Raw genomic sequence first — 24006 nt, 5'->3', positions numbered from 1 at the left:
ATAAATGTGACATGAACACTCATAGGACAAGGATTATGGATCTACAGAAAATATGTAAAATTTATTTAATGTTTGAAAAATATTTTTCTTTCTTACCGTTTCAGCACCAAGAGTCTGTAATCCTGTGTATGTCCTGTCCAACTATGAATAAAAATAAATTACATTGTATAGCACAGTGTAACTATAAAGGCCTATGTAGAGCCTTTAGAATGTTTTATCATGGTTATAGCTGAGTTATTGTATAGGTTCTGAAGCAACAATATATGTACTCATTTCTCCTTGTATACTAATCTATGAAAATAGAAGTTAAACATCACTGATACTACAGCCCCTTATAAAATGAAAGATGCTTGGTTTGATTTTTTTTGGATAGTTTCAAAGGTACATTATTCCCCCCCCCTTCTCTCTCTTATTAAATTTTCTGTAATCTCTGATAATTGTATGTTTTCCCTTTTCCTCTCTCAATCTCTCTCTCTCCATCTCTGTTTTCCTTTCTCTGTCTATCTTTCTTTCAACCCCCCTCCTTACATGTTATGTTTATACAAACCTTAAGATGATGAATGATGTCAACCTTCTTATTGCGTGGGTCTTTAAAGTGAAGCTGAACACGGATGGGGAATTCCCCCCATCCTCTCCTCGTCAGATGAAATGGGGGTTCTCTACAGTGGACAATGAACAGAACATCATAAACCACATCATCAATGACATCAACGATGACATCAATAACATCATCAATAAAAAAATCACCGACATAATCAATGGCATCATCCGTGACATCATCAATAACATCATCATTGAAATCATCAACTATATCATCAATGACATCATCAATCATATCATCTAATAATTACTCAACTAGTGGAAGAGTCATTGGCAGTGCATATTTAAAAAAGGCAATCCAATTTCTGAGGGCTAATAATCATACAATATTGACTGGCCTGAGAGAAACATCATATTTATTGCCCGCAATAGAATCATATTGGCCCGAGTTGTTAGACGATGGGAATGTGGTTCTTTAAAGGTAAATGCCAGTTGTGGTAACGATATCAAGATGAGTTCTTACGGAATCCAATGAAATGGCCACCAAAGTGTCTGTATAAATAAACAATATGTGCCAAAGGATTCTGGAAGAAATTGTGTAATTGCTGAGAAATTAGCAAATAAGCACAGGATTCGGGTGAAGCATCGAGCCAACATTCAAAGCAATAATACCACCCTGTCCCACGTGCGCTTATCTGTGTTGGTGATCTTCAGTGTGAACATTTTTCAGCGAAGATTTCACGATTTCACAAAGTTCAGTTTATGTAACTGTACCAGATCTAGATCCTCCATGATATACTGACAATTAAGCCTGGTTTTACAGACTTTCTCATGAAATCAGTGTTTACTGCAACTACTGGCATTTCTCTTTAAAGGGCAATATATTTTAGGTTCCCTGAAGGAAAAGCCGGTCAATATTTCTATTATTATCCAAATCAGATATCTCAAGCAAAAATCATGAAAATTTAAATATTTTACAGTTTACGAATGGGAATCCATTTTGTCATGTTGGGCAGACTAAGCCTGTGAACTTTACCATTGTGACGTAATTGAAGTTGAGCGTTGTCTCAACTTGATCAACATTATGACTTTTAACACTGCGCGGTTCAATATGACGCGTATGGATGCGTAGAATACACGGATGTTAGCTCTGCCTTATATTCTGCTACATGTCGCATTTTCTCTGTGACTTTCGATACTGAATGGGCAATCAACTGGATTCATGAATAAACAATTGGAAACTTATTGACCAATCACTTGATCACAATCATAGTAGACAATAATGTGTTAAAGTTGCCCTGCTCAGATGTCTGATACGATTAATAATTTAAAATTTGCTTCATGAAACAGCCCACAGAATCATTATAATACAGAGGTCTTTCTGCATAGTATACATGTAATTGATTGGGGTGAAGATATAATGACACTGATTCAAATCTTGATTGACTGTCATAGCATGTAGTACATTAAGTAGAAACAGAAGTTATCTTCTCATAGTGGTTTTAAACAGGGGCCTTTACAAAGAGAGCAAAACAAGTCTGAATGATAACACACTATTTAATACATTCATACCACTCTTACCAAGACTACTAGCCCATTCCTCTCTATTCTAATATAATCAAAAGCTTGCTGAAAAATGAAGAATAAAAAGGCTTTTTTTTACATTAGTATATAAAGTACCAAAGGTCATTTTCAAACAAAAGTGGACATGGGGGTGAAAATTAAAACTTGCTAGAAATCAGTAGGCTTTAATGGTTTTTGAAACTAGACATCTCAAAGTATATTTTTCCATTTCAGTTACGTAAAATTATTCATTGTGTCTTGAAATACAGTGAATTTAGTGCAAGGGAAATTTAATGTTACAAAATGTTGATTTTTGCATTAAAATTTACATATTGCCTATCACAATATAAAATTTGTATCAGAAGCATATTTGTTGGCAAGATACTAGCTCTGTATTGTATCTAACTCCTAAATAACAAAAAAAAATTATCTGAAGTGTTTTTCTGAAAAAAAAATAGATCTTTAAATTTTTCAAAATTGGTTGTCGTGTCACTCACGTTTTAAAGACAAAAAGTTTTCTAGAGATGTGTATTCTGAAAATTAATTTATCCCAGTACAGGAGCAAATACAGTTTTCCCTTACCTTATTGTATATAAAGTAACTTGGTCCAATGTGTTAAGGTTAAGCTAAAATTAAAAGTTAAAGTTGTGTTGTGTCACTCACGAAATGTCGCGTCCCTCCGGTCTCATATTGTGTATAGAAAAGGACATCAAATAATTTTTAAAGCATTTTACAACATAAATTCAATGATGGATTCAAAATGTTGTACCTGACATCATTTAGGCCTATGTAAGGCTAATATTTTTTTCTGTTTTCCCAACTTATTACCCCTATCAATGGAAATACAGAAATTCGACATTGAGTTCATCCATTTTCTTCCTCTCCATGGTTTCGTCAGTTTCAAAAATCCTGACAACTTTCCATTCGTGTGAATACTCAGATCCTAATTTATATTTTGATGACGTACTGAGATAAAAGAATATAATAACGTAATCAATCAACACAAAAATATGAATTCATATATTAAGAGAAAAACTACTACCGGTACACATAGTAATGAACAATTGAACACATTTACAGTGCATAAAGATTTGGTGATGTTTCAAGTTAGTCAGGTATGACTTGAACATTCTCTGTCTCCATTAACGGAAATGAGTAGAACGTTCACCTATCTTTTCAGGAAAGTTATTTCTTTGTCTTACTAATTAAGAAAGGTTTAAAGTTAGCAAGGTCTGGGATCATTATTTTGAAATTTGCAGAAATCGCTAGAATATTCTAATGGTAGAAAAGGGTATGACAAGATCTCTGTGATCACCAAACATTCTTTCAAAATCAGAAAAAAATCTTTCCCTTCTGATTAATTAAAATGAACCTTTTTTGCCACGAAGCTTGTATTCAAGGACATGAAATAAACAAATTTTTTGCAAGAACATCTCAGGTGAGAAAATAAAGAGATTTAGAAGAGCATTTTTGATATTGCTTGAAGTAGCTACATGCCTGGTTCAAAATCATTCTTTGTTCGGCCACCATTCATACCACTAGTGATGAACTAGGGCCTGCACAGCAAACTACCGTGATCGGCCAATGTGGGTTCAGAGTAGATTTGCATTACACACAGCAAATTGATACAGTAACTTATCTGTAGGTCCCAACAAGTCCCAACCAAGACCAAATTTGCATTTGAGGAACTTTGGTTTAGTTGCCGTGTTTTCAAATACATCAGTTTATCTTGGGGAGGGATACCCTGGTTAGAACTGAGCTGGACCTTGTGGGGAAAAGCTATGCCATATGGAGGTATAGGGGGAGTATTTGATGTTTGGGGATGCTGAATTGACTTTCAGTGTAACATCCAAGGGCTCAGCAAAGGAAAGGCTAATGACTTGTAGTTGTAGCTAATACCAACAGACTGTACTGTGGCTTTTTTTGCAAGAATCAGGTAATGAACATGCGTCTTTCACCTTGTGGCTTTCCATGTATTACCCGTGGTTTGGTTTATTATCAAATATGATAATTAGCAATGAAAAGCAGCTTGCAAGATTCTTGCTGAAAATCAAACCTCTGAACTTGGTACAGTGCCTTTGGAAGGTCCACATACAAGCAATGTTCAGGAGAAAACCAATGCTTGATGAGTTGAACTTGATCCCGATTTAAGTTTCTCAAGGATTTGCTAATAGTCCATCTGAAGTGTTCAGCCAAGTAACTGTGGTTTGATACAGTGTACAAAAAGACACTGAGCTGCCAAGTCCTATTTGGACAATGTCTAAAATATTAAAGGAGGATAATATTCTAATCCAATATTTCAAGAAAGAGGAGTCATGCATGACATCATTGGCTACCAGACCATGCCAGATGATGCGAGTGACAATTGAGAATACCTTTCTTACAAGGAAAAATGTTTCCATCAGTTGTGGATGCTGAATTGTAAACCCGTAAACTGTCATATACAGATAGGGAGAAAGAGTTTTGAATGAAATCAGGCCACAAAAAGAAAGTTTGAGTTGATGTCAATGCCAAGACCACATAACAGCTCCTTCAAGTGCCTCCTCGTCCAAAGAGAAGAGTGGTATAAGCTCGAGTGTGACAATAATGTGGTATGGTATAGGGAATGTGAGTTGATGGGCAAATATGACCATAAACCAAGAATTAATCATCAGGATGACACATTATCAACTTTGAAGAAGGCAGTTGTTATGTAATTAAGCTTGTTTTATGGTTGATGGGATTTCACTCTTGTACATCATGCCAAAAATAATTTCATTGTTGTATTTTTGCACTTGTCGTGTCACTCACGTTTTGGATGTCGTGTCACTCACGGTATATAGGAGGGCACCATTTTCCATATGGAAGGTTTGATTGATTCTAACTATATGTGCTAAATAGGTACACTATTTACGTACATGTATGGGTACTCGCAGTACTCCTGGACAGTTACAGAGATGCCAACTTTTGGAAATCAGAATTAGGGAGGATTTGCAACCGCCACCAAATTATGTAAGCGTAGCGCACATCTCGAGCGCGGAGCGCTCGACCCTTGCGGCCGGGGTCCAGGACCCGCCTTAGGGCCCTGGAAGCTCTGGGTTTCTAGATGCTCTCTGGTGCAATCTGACCCTCATTTTGGGGCATTTCACATGTTTTGAAATAAATACTGTTCCCACTTTTGTAACATAAAAAATATCAAATATGCATTTTCACATGTAAAAAAAAAACGAGGGGACAAATGAAGTACCTGTTCAACAACAATAATAAGGAGGAATTATCGGCTATAGGCAGGTTGTGTTCCACTATAAATCCAGTGAAGAAAAGCTCAGCGCTGGTCCCTTGCTTGGTGAAAAAACTGAAATAAAGACAACAGGGTACTAGTGGAGCTTGAAGATCTTGTCTTCGCAATGTCCGTAGGCCTATGCCATGCCGTTTGCTCCCGAATGTTTGTGCTTCCGAATTATCATCACGACCTCCCTGCTAAACTGAAATGTCCACGCTGCAAATTGCGCAAAATGCATGGTAAATTCCTCTTTCCGACTTCCGAACACACAGGTACTGGAGACTGTATTCAGTCTTATACTTCTGAGACCATTTCTTGGTCTTCTTTTGTTGATTTTCCGCCATTTCGTGTCAATATCAACCCATCAATACGCCGAAATCACACACCGATATTCCACCGCACGACTCGACAAATCCAGTGGCCGCAAGCGCACACGCCTCGCGAAGCTAGCCGGGCCTACCGGCCTGGTGCACAGTGGATTCCCGTTGGGCATATCACATGCACCAGCTTTTCACTGCTCCTTATTTGTCTACCTTTCACACAGAATTAAGTAGCAGCGAACGTAATGGAGTTACTACATGCTAAAGTTAGCAGACGATACATGTCCTTCCAATCCAATTTGATAAATGCAAAAAAATCGTAATTTCGGGAGGATAAGGATGGTAATCGTAAGGGCGGGAGTTGGGATGAATTTTCGGGAGCCTCCCGGTGAAATCGGGAGGGTTGGCATCTCTGTAATGGTCAGAAACCCATGTCCAAAATTTGTCGTGTCACTCACGCACCATTTTTCGATCATATCTTCTAAACAAATTGTAGAATTCAAATCAAACTGGCAGTGGCCCATGCCAGTCATACATTGTATATAGTAGTCATGATTGATTCATAACATTTAAGTTTAAAGATATGAAACCTTAACCGTCTCCGATTGTCATGTCACTCACGTTTGAAAATGACCCAAAGCAATGATGTCACATTTTGTTGTTGTTGCATTTTAACATTTTTATTCCATATTTGGCCATATCTTGGGGCACCATGAAAATATTTCCAAAAAAGATGGTATGTATACAGGTTGAAAAAAAAAAAAATATATATTTTTAGCGCATGATAAAAAAAACCCTGTCTAACTTGAATGCAAAAAAGCAAAGAAGACATTTTACGATCGAACCCTTTGGTACTGTATATCATTCTAAGAGTAAATTAGAACTTACTTGACTTCTAGAAGATCATTTGGTCTGTAGCTTGGATGAAGAAAAAACCAAACCTTCTCAACAAAATGATGAATCCTTGGTTCTTCAGGAGGACCCCTTACATATACCATCCATTTATGAGTAGAGGGATCACTGTCTTCACGATGACCAGGGGGTATATATCTGATATCAATCAAACAGTATGTGATTTCAAATTTGGTTTTGAACTGATGCTGTTGAGTAACTCTTTACATAACCACAGCAACAAATTAAAAATTAACCAGGTAAGCAGGTGAAGCAGGTCATTTGAAATTGTTTTTGTAAACTCATATTAGATAGTGGAGCAAGGAAAGACGATCTAAATCCAAATTGAGATGAATTTGATTTGAATTAGATGAATTTACTCCAGAAGACGGACAGTCAACCTGCCCGAAACGTCGAGTATGCTCATCATCTCTACTCGCTAACTCAAGCCAGCATCTCCTCATCCATCCTACTACTCAAGCTGTTTTTTCAACTCATCAATCTCTTCTGGTTTACAGTCCTTTTCAGGACTACTTCCAAGAAGAATACTTACTCTCAAATCTCCACTTTCTCGCCTATCCATTTCTTTTCTTCTTCTATCCACTGTTTCTATAACACTCCACATGGTGTACCGTAAACCACATCAGCCATTATATAATTTACATTAACTATAATAAGAAAGAGCAACCCATGAGCTATTCACTTACTAATCCCTATCTCTGATACTACACATGACTGAATAAGTAATATGGAATACATCACAATACCATCTTGCCAACACTTTGGTATTAAAAATGTGTGATGAGAGTAGAAGCTGCTGAGTCAGTCATTATATCCTTCAACAGGGAGATTTTAAAGAGACCATGGTCAAAGCAACTACCCAACTATTTATACATCATTATAAGTTTCATACCAACAACAAAAAAAAGGAACAGCTTTATTCATAGCACAAAAAAGAAACAAATATACAAAGTATCAGTTGGTATCTTTGCTAAATTTCAAAATTTGGATTCCTTTCATTTTGATACAGACTGGAGAACTAGTGTTAAAGATAGAGATTACTTACTTTGATACATTGCCAACGATGATACGTTTCTTAACATGTAATCGTGAACTTTGACCTGCATCTATCTGACTCACTGGAGGTTTGAGATTATCAAGAGGAGGTCCAACTCCAAATGTATCCTATAGCAACAAACAAAACAAAAGTTTGCCATAGATATTGGTAAGACTGGTAGAAGATTAAACATCATTTCATTTGATCATCCCTAAACAATGAAACTTTTCATTAACATCAAGTACATAATTTCCAAGTTTCTTCTAACATGTGATCAAGACGGGTTTACCATAGTCTATACTGTAGGATATATCTATGTTGTTGCACTAAAAATAAGAAAACCATTTGATTAAAGCGAGACTATGGTGGCTGCAGAACAACCTCTCATCTTACTTCTTTTCTTTTTATTGATTGTGAGGTGGTGCAGGGTTAACATACAGATAAATGCCCCCAGGCATTCGTCAATAAAGTGAACAAGCAGTAGCTGCATCCAAGCCAATGTTAGTAGTCTTCTACATCAGACTTATGTTTGGTATAACGTCACACTCATAGAAGCAAAGACGGTAGTAACTGCAGCTTCCACCTACATTATAGGTATAGGCTTATGACTCGAAGTTTTGCTCTTTCGCCAAGTCCCTAAATTTCATTTCCACAGGGAATATTGCTTTGACAATATGACATACTGTTAACTAGACAGTATAATCATCAATAATAAAAAACAATAATTAAGGTATTCTTTATGTTTATTCTCTGTTTGTATGTTGATTATATGGAAATGAAAATAAAGCGATATTAATTGAATAAACTTACCTCTCCGGAGTTCCTTGGACCTTTGGGGCCTAGGAGTGGACTTCCTCTATCAGAATCTAAAAAAGCATCCGTGCGACTCAAGAGCTCACCAATAGGTGTTGACCTTCCACTCTCTACACGTAGATGAGGGGGATCTTCGTGACTTGAAGGTCGTGAGAGAGTGGTGTCTCCTTCATTTAATGGTATAATAGGAGGTGGACTGGAAGATTGTAAAGGGGCACCAAGGGCACGTTGAATAGCAGGATGACTCAGGTCCAACTTCTGCTTACTCTTCTACAAAGAATAATAATTTAATTATTTTTAATGTGCTGATATTCATTATTATCCATGCGGTAAGGTTCAATACATACTTTGCTTGGCAAAGGTATATTCCAGTTCAATGCAATAAATCCTCAGTTTATCAATTCAGAAATCTAAAATCATGTAGAATGGCTTATTAAGGTTATTTTGACAATACTACCACTAGTGATTTATAGCTTTATCAATGACCAGTGGTAATCGGTTACCGAGGTGATGAGTGTCTTGTCACTCATATGCTAACACAATGTATTATTCACAGCACAGACGGGTTTTATCAATCAGTACTGGTGATAAAGCATTTAGACTAATACCACATATAACACGATCCATTACCAACAAATGAAAGCTGCATTCAATGCAATTCTTACAATTTCAACCTTATAAGGTAATCCGAATTGAATTTAAATATTACTGGGAAGCATTGTGAAATCAGTATCATTATCAAATTATGTTCACTATATATGTAGCACAGAAAGTGCTACAGTGAAATCCGCACAGCTTACGACTATTATACAAAAACTTATATAATGTTGAATATTACACCAAAGTTATATATTCAATGACTTAATCGACTGACTAAAAGTCAATATTGATTTGAATACCTGCCCTATATTGCCAAGAACTTCTGTTTGAATTCTTTTTAATTATTAACATGAGCACGGCACTGATTTCATTTCTTGAATCAAAGTGATTTAACATCATCATACCTCGCCCGCTGAAGATGATAGGCCGGCCTTCCCATAATACCTTGCCACAATGCATGCTCTGAGCTTGTCAAGTTGGACACGAGCCTTCTGAAGTCTCTGTGATGATAATCAGATAATATTGCACATCACCGAATATGTTAGTTCTAACACACCCAATGAATAGTCAAGAGCATTTGGACCATTTATAATGTAACAAAAGTGTGTACTTTTTCTAATAATACCCAAGCAAAATGATGTATATTATCTTGGATAGCTGTTATGATAAACCGTCCTCATCTGAAAACCATGACCAGTCAATATAACTAGCCATTAGTATCAGTCATTAGCAAATCTTCCTAGTCATGTGTTTCGTTTGATTATAATCCAAATCACAATGTTATAATGCTGTATTATAATGGCTATTATTTTGAAAACACAAGTGGTACATTGGCTGAATATTTACTGAGCTCATCATCCTTCAAAAATTTTCCAAGAGCTATCAAATTAGAATGAGAATGAACCTTTGATCTACGTGTAGCATCATGGATAATCCCTTTCAGATGCTCAAAATCTATCCCTGCTTCTTGCTTACAGTATAATAGACAAATTTAAATAGAGGAAAAAAATTGCCATTCAGATTTATGAGTTGTCACTACATTCTCTATAGAGGTACTGTGATAATCTCTCCCTTTCATTTCCCCACATAGTTCAAATCTCATCTTCTCTTCAGTCATTCCAAACAAACTTGAAAACCTATCTTATATCTCATAATGTTCATTAATAATAAACCCCCTCTTCTTATGATTTAGAGTGTAATCTTTATAAAATGTATGATATACTGAACACTATGTTGAATTTATTATCTATTATGTTGTTATATCAAATTGTTAGGCACCTTTAGCATTTCTTTGAGTGGATATGTGCACAATATAATTTATTTGGTTATTATCATTATTATTATTCTTACAAGATGATGATGAGGAGTTATATCATGTTTCCAGTGTTGTGGCACATAGGAGATATAACCATTCTCTCTACTTCCAAATCATCAAACATTTTCTTACTTTTAACCCTAAACTGACCAGGGGGGGGGGGGGGGGGAGGGGTTGAATCAACCCCCCTCAACATTTTATGCGATCATTCCGCCATGCGAATTATTTTACCACGCCACTCAAAGAGTTTATACTTTCAAGTCTCACGCATCTTTTGAGAATTTGTGATGCCCGGGTACGCGGTTCCGAAATTACGCAACATTTCGTAAATGCATGTCAGACCACAAATTGTTCCAAAACGTGATTTTATGTACTTTAAAGTCAATGCAAATTGAGTTTTCTCATTTTAATCATGAAGATATGATTATTTATACTTTAAACAGCTGAAATCAATTGATTTTAGCATAATCATGCTTCAAAAAGGTTGTGCAATAAATCTAGTGAAAAAACAAAGACAAGCAAAAGGTTGGAAAACAAAGAAATACATTATAAGAAATTCATAAAACAATAAAATACATAAGAAATTGATTTCCAAACCAAAGTTTTTTTTCAATTGCGATTGTTAAGAATGCTACTAAGAATATTTTTACCAAAAAATTAGCATTCTAGGAGCTTTATTTAGTTAATTAGAGCAAAAAGTATGATTTATGCATAAATCAGCATGATTAATTAATATAAAATAAAATCTCATTATTTTGGAAAATTTTACCTTACAGCCTTGTAGATTACATCGCACACTACCAGCGTGCAAATTTTTGCGGCGCTCGCGCGATCGGCAACCGAGATCTCAGGGGGGGGGCTTGAATCAACCCCCCTGGCCACAGAACAACCAAAAAAGCCCGGCCTAGTTAGGGTTAATGATAAAACCAAATGAAAGTATCAGTATGCCATATTGTTTGACACAAAATAATGTGTCTAATCCTGCTAGATCCAGAGCTGCCAACCAGAAAAACAATTCAGTATTTTTAAAGCTGAAAGTCAGTATTTCGGTGAAGAAATCAGCATTTTCAAAGAATACCATAGGACCACATGTACAGCTGAAACTATCAGTATTCTCATTTTTCAGTACTAAATACTGAAAATCAGTACTACTTGGCAGCTCTGCTAGATCTGTCACTTTTCTTTTCTGATACTGACCTCATCTACAAGCTCTATCTCTTTCTCCTTGTCTATAAGAGCCAGATTAAATTGCTTCTTAATAACAACTTGCATTCGATGCACCGTCTGGTCTTTAACTGAAAAGATACAACATGACAAACAGTAGTGTATTAATACATGTAGTTTGCAAATTTGTATTATGGTTACTCATTTTGCACATTTATTTTTAAAAACGTGAAGATCTCTTTCTCCTTGTCTATAAAGAGAGCAACATCTGAGCTATATCCAGGGTAATACAGTGCGTATCAAAAAAAAGTTTACACTTTGAAAAAATCCTGTAAAATTATACATTTGTAATATCCTGAAGATTGTTCCACATTTTAACATTGGTACAGGTCCATTAAAGCAAATGACGATATAACTGTCGAAAAATATTTCCGCTTGAGTGAGCACCACTCACTTTTGAAAAGTTAGTGAAAAATGATTTGCGCAGAAATTTGAAATAGTTATGCGAATAAAAGTAGCCCTTAATCATGAAGAACACTTGGAATTTAGCTAGTAAAATTGATTTTAAGATATCTTCTACATTGTTTGACTTGTTTCCTTGCCCAAAACACTTCGAAGAGTGCATTTTGCCCCACCCCACTCCCCAACACACCGAGGCCATCGTGACGATATTTGCTTTACACTGAGCTGTGATTTACATGGAATGGCTTAAGCTTGATTTTCATTTTGTTAATCATTGCTTAGCTTGGGAAAAGTGTGGATAAACAAGTATTAAATGAAAAATGAAATGTAAACCAACTTTTAATGACAAAAACTTAGTGAAAAAAAGCTGGAGATGTTTGATGTAAACTTTTGTTCGGATTCAGTTATGTCCTCAGATCCAGCTGGCACAAGTAGGGTAAAGGTTGTGCTCATTGAGTGTTGAAATTTCAATTTGGGTGGCAAAATTGTCACAAAATGCTTGAATGTATCCGTTTTATTCCAATTGCCTAAAAGTGCAAGGAAAATGTATGATAAATCTTTCGTAGTGTCAGTTTGATTTCGTCCTTTCGACTTGACACAGCATGAAAACGAGCATTTCTGCGCAAACAGATTTCTGCGAGCTTTACAGAAATGGACAGTGCTCACTCAAGTGTAACATTCTGACAAAACTTTTACTTTCATTGGATAGATGAGACCCAACTGAAGATTATATGTGAAAAAATTACCCACGTGTTGTGTATTTTTTAATTCCCAGGACTTTTTCAAAGTGTAAACTTTTTTTTGATACGCACTGTATAGTGCACTTGGGAATAGAAAGATGGTGCTGTATCATATTATGAGTAGAGGCACCTCTTATGTGTGGGGGTGCCGTTGTATAGTAGGACTAGCTTTACAAGAGCACCTACATGTATGCTGCAGTGATTGACATACACATGAAGTCATCCTGCGATAAATACAAACCAATTTATGAATCAAAATATAGAAAGCATGTACAGTGCAAAGCCTCTCTGTGTCCAGCAACATAGAATGTTACTTTAAAAGTACATTTTGATAAATTATGAGGGATACTTTTGGGATGATTAATTTTCTTACTGATATCACACAGGTATTTCATTTACTTTGTTTTTCTGTTGTAAATCATATAAGATATAGCATCAGTGTCGCACTGTGTTTGTTGGTATTTATAGAATCTATTGGAATGTGTACAATGTCAACTGAGCATGGGGTTCTGGAGCGTCACATGACATGAAATTTTTGAATCATGATAATTTTGGGTTGACACTTGAGTGATCTAATCATGAGACAAGACAAAGCTGTGTGTAGAAAAGGCAGATATTGTTATTGATATTGATGCATTTGTCCAATAGTTGGTATGCAGCTTTTGGTGATCATGTGATCTGTGCGGTGAACCAATTAGCGGTCTCCAAATTAATGTTGTAAGATTCATGCAGCTTTGCTATCTGTTCAATGCAGTCAATGGGCAATCAATCGATTTGTTTCATTCATGTGGAAAAAAAATAAAGCAATAGCCAAAGAAAAGACACCAAGCTGCTTTCTTACCATCTTCTTCTTGAACTCGTTGTCTCTTAGCAACGGTTGGCGTGGTGATGACTTCATAATCTGGATCCTGATCACATCTAGCAGGAGTCATTTCAAGCCGACGTTTGCTCGCCATGATTGAATCCAATCAACTGGCAAATAAAACACACATTCAAATGAAATTCAACACATTTTCATTGTCCAGCCCATTCTTCCCACTTATTTAACTGCCATTTGAAATACATAGCTACATACAATAAAGTCAATAGGAAGAACATATGGTCAGGTTATACATGAATACCCTGGTGAGAGAGGCTGCCTGGGTATGGATCTTGTTCCTTTTATGACCCTATCTTCCCAGACCAAATGGAAGACCAGACTTTATTTTCAGAGTTTATAGATCAACAAAATTGTTTTATGATATTCTTTGAAGGTTAGATATATGTGGGAATTGCCACTCAATCAATGAACAAGGCTATATTTAACCTTATTCTCCGTTACTACTCCCTGTGTGGTGAAATAAGGTTGGCAATGTTTGGCTTATTTTCTCTTGTTATTGGGGACAAATGCTTGATTTTTTGACACTGTCAGTTTCCATTACAGCTATTCATCATACTCTTTTAATTATTTTTTCTAAATTAAAAATAGAGATTGAAAAATAAAACTTTTCTTAACAATTTACTTTCCACCAATAGAGGGCATACAAAAAATATGCTCAAAATTCAAGTTTTTGAGCACTCTGGTGAATAAAAAAATTATCCCCACATCATTAATGAAAAATAAATTGCAACTGTATGGAAATGAATATTTTTGGTTACAAAAGTGATATTTTAATGATTTTTTTAAGTGTGTCCTATGTAATGCATTTGGCATACCATATAGATCTACATTAGATTCCCCACAGGCAGGGTGGTTGCAGTGAACTAGTGGGAATTGCATGTGTTATGGTCTCAGCTTGCTGCTCTGACTGTGAGACAGCAATCATGCCAGCCAACTCAGAACTTGAGAAAATTTGGCCCAGCAGAAAATAGGTGCCTAGTTTTCCAATATTGTTAACAAATGTTAAATGTTTGTATTTAACACAAATTAAATGCAATGTTATATTATTTACAATTAAAATTTGAATTTTATCATTCGTTAGATTTAATCATTTTTATCTGTAAATTGTTCATCAAAATGGCATTTCGTAACATCACTCATCAAAGCTACATCATAACGTTCAAGGGTCAAGCCTATTGTATTTGCAGTGTTTACGAATGGATACACAAGATCAGTCTGGTATTTGGTAAGAAACCTCTCTTTTTTTGTGAAATGGTCAAACCTTAAAATTTAATAAAATTTTAGTTTAGAATTTGTTGGATGGTTAAAATGTTAGATATGAAGGGAGTTCAGTTTACTGTGTGTCTAACTAGCATTAAGTTAGGCACCCATGGGTGCATTACTGCCGCCGTGTACAGGAAGATTGAAGGCACGACGCTTGCAAAATTGCAAGAAACTCCCGCAAATTTCAGAAGAGGATTTATAGATTCAAGTCCTTCTACGAAACTTACTGAATGATGTGAAGTCAATTCCCCCTAATATGATGAGTGTCCCTCAAATAGCATTATTTAAGCGTTGATTTTTCTTCTCGTCGACAAAATTCGGAGCTTGCTTCTATTTCCCAAATATTTTGTCTAATAAGCTAAAGAGGGCGCGCGATTTATCTTCATATCAAAGACACTACAAGAAAAAGAGACATGCCAAGCCTCTTTCCAGGCTGAGGTTAGCAGTTTTGCTCTTTTTTATGTGCTGTTTATATAAAAAAATATTTTCAGAATTGAAAATGGAACGCTTTTCACCAGAAAAAGCCAAGGTGCATGGTGAGTAGTGGAATGAGTTTTGGCTAACGTTGTTCCTGTTATGAAGCAATGTTAACGTTAACGGACAACTAAGGCTGTAACTACTTTTAAAATCGGCTCCCAATTTTATCCCATTTTACCACATTCGGCGATCACCTTTCCGATCTTCTATCATGCCCCTTGAAGGAGAAAATCGAATTTAAAAAATTGGAGTGATTGTTCGGAACATGTTTCAAAATTGTTTTGAGCTGCTAGCTATTCAGAGGTCGCATTAATCAGGGAGAAAGACGCAGTATTATCTCTAACGATGTTAACTGGTAGAGCTTCTCTTCAACCTCGTAGTGACAGCAGACGCCGCCATGAACTTTAAAGGTCGTACATGTACTACTGACGGAAATCACTGCGCTACTCTCTTACATCATTTATGATGATAGATGATGATAGATAAATGTCAGTCTCATCTATTTAAGAGAATCATCGGTGTCCCATTGACTGCACCAGATGAGATAGTTTTCTTGTTGACTGGCCTCATCCCTATTTCTCGTCAAATAGAGTTAAACAGACTCCTTCTACTAGGACATGTAATCAACCTGAGCCCTGGACGTTTTGAACTCAAGACCTTTCTTCATGCCTTTGCCCTCCTCACTCCTTCTATAAGAGCTTTGAAGGATTTACTACTTAAATACCAACTGCCTGACTTGAACTCACTTCTTGAATCGACTCCTTCATACCAGCAATGGAAGCAGGTGGTCAAAAGTAAAGTTCATGCAGCTGTGAGAGAGCAAGTGGTCGGAAGTATATCCCAGAAATCCTCCCTGAAGTTCTGGATGGGAAAATCAGAAATCAGTGTAGAGGTACTCTATCCTCCCGGTCCTGTCCAGGATGGCTTGAGGCAAGCGTTAATATATAGAGCACAACTTCTTTCTGGGACATATCTAGGACAGGCTAGAAGATGTAAGATCGGAAAGAGCACAAATACCCTCTGTCCTCTTTGTAAGCTTGAAGATGAGACAACCGAGCATTTCATAGCATCTTGCATCTTTCTAAAGCATATTAGAGATGATTTCATACTCAAAATCAAGGAGATATTACAGGATCATCGATGGTATCTGGAGCATTTTTCTGACAAACCAGCTGTAAACTACAATTTCAATTTCACCAAAGATGTTCTTATTGCCTTTGACTCAAAGCTCCCCCTGGATATCAAGGCCAAGCTATTAAAAGCGACTTTGATATATATCACAAAAATCCATAATAGCTGTTCCAGTGCTCTCCTGGCATGATGAGTCACTATCATTCAGTCGTCAAGATACATATACGTCACATGCGGGTTGGACCCGACGATCTCCGAACCAACCGAAGGGATGAGGAGAGAGAGAGAGATAGACATCTTCTCTTCAACCTCGTGGTGATAGCAGACACTGCCATGAACTTGTAAAGGTTACAAGTATTACTGACAGAGATCACTGCGCTAATCTCTTACATTGTTTATGATGATATACATCTTCTTTTTCATCATGGACCCTTACAAAGCATTTGCTGATAGGGTGTTCCATCCCAAAAGTGGTAAATAAATAAAAAAATATTCAATCTATTGCTGATAGCGGACGCTGCTGTGAACTTTAAAAGTTCGTATTTCTGACGGAGATCACTGCGCTACTCTCTTACATTGTTTATGATCATAACCATCTTCTCTTCAACCTCAATTCATTAATCTATGCAACTTCGTCGGGAGATGCTTCTTATATTTCTTCTTGGATATCAGAATTTCATTTCTCAAGATAGTAATAAATTGATTTGGAAATGATAGCTCCTAAAAAAGCCATTTTAATATCATGTTCCGAATCATCTCACGTGCTTGTGACTTCTACTACAATTTAATTGCACTTGCAACTTTAAGATGATGCATCGTCCAAGATCATTCCAGTAATTCTAAATCACTAGCACCTGGCTAAAAATACTTATAAAAGATGTACCGCCGAACGTCAATTTAACTGTGATCTATGAGACTTACTTTCAATTTTTTGCCTTTGCGAGTTTGCTCAGAAGATGCGTCATTTGCTTATCTTTCTGTAACACCTCAAAACCCTTTTAAAACATGTTCCAAACGATTGCGAATGTTGGAGACTTCCGTTCCACTGCATTCGTCTTTGTGACTTTGTCAGGAAGATGCGCGCGACCGCCCCCCAAAAATTTTCCTTTGTTTTTAAATCATCGCAGATTCATTTTTCGATTTTAGAAGCTTAAAGGGGAAGTTCACCCTGAAGAAAACTTTCTTGTAAAAATAGCAGAAAAAATAGTAAAAAATATTGGTGAAGGTTTGAGGAAAATCCGTTAAAGAGTAAGAAAGTTATTAGAGTTCAAAGTTTTGGATTTGTGACGTCATAAACGAGCAGCTGTCCCATGTGTTATGTAATATAAAATGCATAAATTTCAAATTTTGTATGGTTCCTGATGACTTAATTTTGTTTTCTTTTCATGATCGGGTGTGAAACGATTTGTATATTGATATACAAAAGTTACAGTGAAAACCATTTTCATTTTTCTGAGAAAATGACATTTCATTGATTTTTTACCATTCGCTATGTAGGAATGCTGCTCGCATATGACGTCACAAATCAAATAATTGAAATTCTAATAACTTTTTAATTATTTGATGAATTTTTTTCAAACCTTCGGCAATATTTTTCATTAATTTTTCTGCTATTTTTACAATTAACTTTTTGTCAGGCTGAACTTCCCCTTTAACTGCCAATCCGATATTTGATCTGAGTTTTTAATCGATTAACAACATTGCGGACAACTCTACAATCTATTACATAAACACGTTCGTAGTGCGAGGTTAGTATAGCATATAACAATCGCAATACGCACAACGAACAATTGTGTACAACGGATAGCGGAGCGTGAACGTAGCGGTCGTGTACTTTTTTGCTTATTACATGACGTCATCCAGCCCCTGCCGAGAACCAATTTATGAATGAAAATATAGTAAGCATGCGCAGTGCAAGCCTTTTATTTCCCCACACAGAATTCCACCAAAACAAGTGTGCAATTCTCTATCACCTCGTACCAAAATCGACCTAGAATTTCACTTTCCCGTATTTTATATGAATTATGAAAGGTATTCTCGGAGGATCTATTTTCTCACCGATACTGCACAGGTAAGCAAATTTCGATTACTTCTTGCTTTTCCGTCAAAATCTTACGAATTAGCGTCTATATGCCATCGTGTTCGTTGGAATTTGTAGAGTCTATCGCAACGTGCACAAAGTCAATTGGCTTCCGGGTTTCGGAGCGTCACATGAATATGCATGAAATTGCAGAGTTTCGATAATTTTCGATTGATACCGGAGCGATCCGATCACGAACCAAAACTATTTACGGCGTACACAACGTGACTGGATATCGTTATCGCTATCGATACTTCCGCACGCAGTCCGAAGGAATTATTTTTGGGACCACGTGGTCATGACGTGATCTGCGCGATTGACCATCAGCGGTCTTCGAATCGCTGTGCGGAGACGTTCTATCCGTTGTACACAGTCTATGGACAATTGTTCGTTGTGATAAGTGTGAGTGGGCTCTGTTGTGATCATTGATTGACGTGTGACAATTAATCAAAATCACATAAAAAGTTACCATCACCAAGTCCTCGAGTCTAGTCTAACATAAACAGTATATAGGCTATCAGCTTTAACTGCAGAATACCTTTCCAAACATAACAAAGTGCAGTATCATCTAGCCTACAGAAAATTAAAAGATGAAAAGTTGTCCGACTCGTCTTTCGTGGGCGTCTGTCAGAATTAATACGAGATCTACTTCAATAATTTACAATATATGGGACCACACAAATCAGTCATCCATTTAAAAACACGCGAAAAAAATGATGATCAGAGTAATTTTCCATTCTAACTTAGATCAAACATTTCTTACGCATCATATTATATTCAAGTGAAACAAAGATGATTATTACATGTGAATAGCGCATTAATAATTTAGGAAACTCTACTTACTTCCTGGAAAACACGATATTTCAGGAGGCTTTCGGTGGCGGATTACCGTAAAGGGGTCGCCATTTCTGACCCTTGATAACCAGCTTTAGTGCAACGTCTCCCTCTTTCGACAATGAACTACAAACTAGTAGTCATGCACACTCTACTCGCCTGCCAAATATTCAAGTTTCATGAACTAGGCCTATACTTTCTAAGTTATGATGACATTTCAAAAACTTAACCTTTGAGTTTTGGTTGAGATTTTGATGTTGATTCCCCCAACATGACATTGTTCTAAGCTCATTGACCCTAAGGCTAAATGACCTTTGACCTTGGTCATGTGACATACTCTGGCAGGATGTTCAATGATACTTGATATCTATTATGTCTAAGTTTAATGAACTAGGCTCATATACTTTCTAATTTATGATGACATTTCAAAAACCTTCGGTTAAAATTCAATTTTGACGACGCCGCCGACGTCGCCGTCGGGAAAGCGGTGTCTATTTTCTCGCTCTGCTATGCAGGCGAGACTAAAATCAGGTTACTATTTCAAAATCTCGCTTGCGAGCTCACATTGCATTTTGAGTATTAAAGCTTATCAGCTCAAGAAGATAATATTGGCATTAAATATCTCGTTTTAAAGTAAATAAAGGGCAAATTCGAGTTTTCATTTCTCTCTTCATGCTTACAAAAAAGAGAGCTGAATACACAAATAGGCCTATTTCAGCTCACGCTATGCGCTCGCATTATTTGATATAGACAGATTTGTCTAGTCAGATAACAGTCCTTTACGTCTTAATTTTTAAAAGTCAGTACATCCATTATTTTCAGCTCGCGCTTTACATTATTTCGGTTAATTGCTTGTTAAATATGCTTCATATGCCTGCTTACAAAGATATCTTCTTGATTTTCGCAAACCTAGTTCCTCTGGTCTTCACTCTTCTAAGACTTCTTCTCTCGATCTCTCTATTCCAAAAACCAGACGGTCCTGGGGAGATCGTGCATTTGCATCAACAGTTCCCCGTCTATGGAACAATCTGCCAACTAAACTAAAAGACTGTAGATCAGTAGAACATTTCAAGGCCAGTTTAAAAACTTATCTAATGGCCAAATTGTAAGTTTTACCAGTAGTGAGTTAAGTTTATTGTAAGCGCCTTGCAAGCACCCCTAATAGGGTGGATATGTTTGCGCATTATAAATGTCTTATTATTATTATTATTATTATATCTATTATGTCTAAGTTTCATGAACTAGGCCCGTATACTTTTTTTATAGATATAAATCGCCCCAGAAATCAGCTCGCATCATTTAAACGTGTCCCAAGTTAAAAAAAATGAATAAAAGGATCCCTTTCTTGCCAGTTTATCAGAAAGATCAGCTCGCACTCGTATTAGTTCTCATTAAGATTAGCTTGCTCTTTATTAAAAAACGTGTTTCAGATTAAAATATAATGTGAAAGAAGTCAGATCGCGCTTCGCGCTCGCATCATTTATTTAGGAAGAAACCATCCTTTTCATGATTACAAAAATTGTATAGAATGTGTCGTTTCGGGTCTCAATTTCCCACAAAGAATAAAACAAAACAGCTCTCACTTCGTGCCCGCGATAATTGTTTTATAAAAATACCCATCCTTTTCAAATGAAAAGTGATTGGAATGTCCCAATTTTAAATCTTAATAAAAAATCTCAGCTCGAGCTTTGCTCCTGTACTTTGTACTTTATCAAAAAACGTGTTATTAATTTCACTTATTTTTAAGGTCGAATATTTCAAAAGATGTTTTCTATTCAGGTCGGATAACAAAAAAACTTACAGTTTGGTGTTCGCGCTCGCAACATTTATTTGGTGACATATATTATATTCTCGTTATTATTCACTGCACGAAGTCCCATTTTTTTACAGGTCGGTATTATAAAAAAGGATATCAGCTCACGCATTAACTGCTACGTTATATATACATCTTGTTCATGATAACAAACCTGCTCAGAATGTAGCATTTTCAGGTGTGAATACATTAAATAATAAAAAATGAGCTCACGCTAAGCGCTCGCATTTCATGAAATTTAGGCCTTGTGAGGTATTTTATCTAATTTGTAAGAATAAATAAGTGGATGAAAATATTTTTTTCCTCCCCCTAAGTTTGATTTCCTTCCGTTGTCATTGTGAAGTAGTAATATAGCATTTTGTAGTGATGAGATGCAGCAGATGTACAAGATGAGTGATAGGGGCACTTTCCGATTCATCAAGAATTTTCCGATACTATTACAGCGATGATTCATATCTCACAAATCAACTGATTATTTATTATTATTTCCTTTTTATTTCAGCAGGGTAGCCCTTTTAGTTACAAAACTGCTCTACCAAGGGGCCCTGCACAATAAAAAAACCAAAGACATACAAATAACAATTTACACACAAAAAATTAAGACTATATACTTAACTACAAATATTTTCTCAAGTAAAATCCCTTTGAATAAAAAAAAAACCAACTAAAATCATAAACAAGCAGAGTATTTCAATAAAGTTTAAATTAAAACTAAAATAACACAACTATAATATTTAAATTAAATCAAAGTTAATACTGCTTTTTAGAATTCGGAGTAAAGAGTTAAAATTTTAGATTGTTTCTTAAATATGGGAAAAGATGTTATAGTTTGCATATTCTGGGGTAAACTGTTCCATAGATTTGAACCATAAAAATGAAAAGATTTCTTGCAATACTCTGTTCCAGGAGTTTTGATTTTTAATGGGGAAGAATGTGAATATCGAATTTGAAAGTTAATATCACGATAAACAATAATTTCCTTTAAATATATTGGAACTAAATCATGATGAGTTAGGTCTGATACTGTTTTTTTGTACAATGGTTTTCCAGATTAATTGGGTGCGAAGAACATTGGAAGGTATTGAAAAATCAGCAATAAAAATCAAACGAGCATACTTGTTTAGGAGTTTTTGTATCTTCTTAATATTGCACACAACTGATGCGACCGCGAAGCAACATCTGGAAATTTTGATATTTCTACCTGACAATAGAACATTCTAAGCAGGATTTTAATAAAGAACAAAATAATTTTTGTATCTAAAAACAAATACCAATGTATGAAACGTAGTCAAGTTTTTAGTCGAAATATCAAAACATTTCACCTTGCTCTTGGTTATATAAAGCATGATACCTTCATTTTTATTTAATTATTGCAAAAAGTGCATAGAATGTCCCGTTTTTAGGTCAAAATCTTTTTTTTTAATACATGCGCCATCTTTTTTAATATATTCAGGCATCAAAATAGGACATTTTTAGCGTGCCACCTTTTTGTTATTATGAACGAGGAGCATTATAAATAAAGAATTAATGAGAGCGGAAAGCGCATTCTGATGAGCAAAATCCGCATACATTATTCATTAATTCTTGCAAACAGTAACGTTTCTCTTTCATGTCAGTATATCAACAATTTCGAATCTCTGTTCATCACCTTTTGGCTGTGACGCTTGTAGTAAATATTATGTGGGAAATACAATCCCAAAAGTGACATCATGTTCCAAATAATATTCCATATTTGGTAATAGGTTAACATATCCATAATTCAACCATGCATCAGAGGAGGATAAAATATGTTTGATCCCCCCAAAAAAAAAAACGTTGGGATATGACGTCAGCATATTCATTTCATATTCACAAACAAATTTAAACGGAACAATATAACAACGTATACTTTGTCCCTTTTTTGGTGAAAATTTCAGTGATTTATTTGTCCGATGCCAGTTTATCTGGTCAATTATATCATTTTCAGAATGGAGTAAGGCTTTGGCATAAAAATACGATTAGAAAAAAGGGTCAATTTTCGGCGCACAAATTATGTATTATTGTTTAATACTGCTTTCCAATGCTTTTCAAATATGCATCTTTGCTTTGCATATTGTGATTTTTTTTGTTATTTTCATTGGGGGCGATCATCCTTGCCCCCAATGACCAACACCTATGAAACAGCCTGTCAATTGACATTTATGAAACCGACTAGCATCAAATTAAAAAAGGAAAATCTCTATAGTTGAGAAAACAACGTGTGCACATATAGAATTGATAAACCTTGGAACAAGTAGGCTTATGTCGAAACAGAAAAATGAAAGAATATAAGAACAAAGAAAGTTTGAGAAAAATCGGACAAATGATGAGAAAGTTATGAACATTTGAATATTGCAATCAGTAATGCTATGGAGATCCTCCTATTGGCAATGCGACAAGGATGTGTGATGTCAAATGTGAACAACTTTCCCTATATATATGATGGACTATAAAATACCCCAAAAATGTCTCTTTTTTTCTTATGGTGATACAAACTCTTTATCCATGATGTATTCTTTAAAAAATCTGTATTACATGCCCTTCTATAGCAAGAACACAATGATCTATACTGATAGGTGTAATAAGAGAGGCATTTTTAACTGAAATATTTAAAAGTAAAGGGGAGAGTTGTTCGCAAGTGACATCACACATCTTATCGCATTGTCAATGGGAGGATCTCCATAGCATAGTGATATTTAAATAATTTAAATATTTAAATACTCATAACTTTCTCATTATTTGTGCGATTTTATCAAACTTTCGTTGATCTGTTTCTTTGATTT

General features: G+C 35.7%; 1 protein-coding gene across 2 annotated transcripts in view; it reads right to left on the bottom strand.

Moving 5' to 3' along the window:
• LOC121405732 (YEATS domain-containing protein 2-like) overlaps window positions 1-19497 on the bottom strand; it is a 42586-nt gene extending 23089 nt beyond the window's left edge. Inside the window, exons 1-9 of one of the 2 annotated variants that reach the window (XM_041596676.1) lie at window positions 19402-19497; window positions 13569-13699; window positions 11559-11656; window positions 9451-9546; window positions 8444-8716; window positions 7643-7761; window positions 6574-6735; window positions 548-659; window positions 97-141 (exon numbers count right to left, since the gene is read on the bottom strand). In XM_041596676.1, coding sequence (XP_041452610.1) covers window positions 97-141; window positions 548-659; window positions 6574-6735; window positions 7643-7761; window positions 8444-8716; window positions 9451-9546; window positions 11559-11656; window positions 13569-13683 — 1020 coding nt within the window. In that variant the 5' untranslated portion in view covers window positions 13684-13699; window positions 19402-19497. The remainder of the gene's footprint in view (window positions 1-96; window positions 142-547; window positions 660-6573; window positions 6736-7642; window positions 7762-8443; window positions 8717-9450; window positions 9547-11558; window positions 11657-13568; window positions 13700-19401) is intronic. The other variant, XM_041596677.1, reaches the window with a different exon arrangement.
• Window positions 19498-24006: the final 4509 nt, after the last annotated feature.

Source organism: Lytechinus variegatus, chromosome 19 (assembly GCF_018143015.1).
Source record: "Lytechinus variegatus isolate NC3 chromosome 19, Lvar_3.0, whole genome shotgun sequence".
NCBI lineage: Eukaryota > Metazoa > Echinodermata > Echinoidea > Temnopleuroida > Toxopneustidae > Lytechinus > Lytechinus variegatus.
The sequence above is the reverse complement of the archived record's forward strand: the minus strand, read 5'-3'. Positions and strand labels throughout refer to the sequence as shown.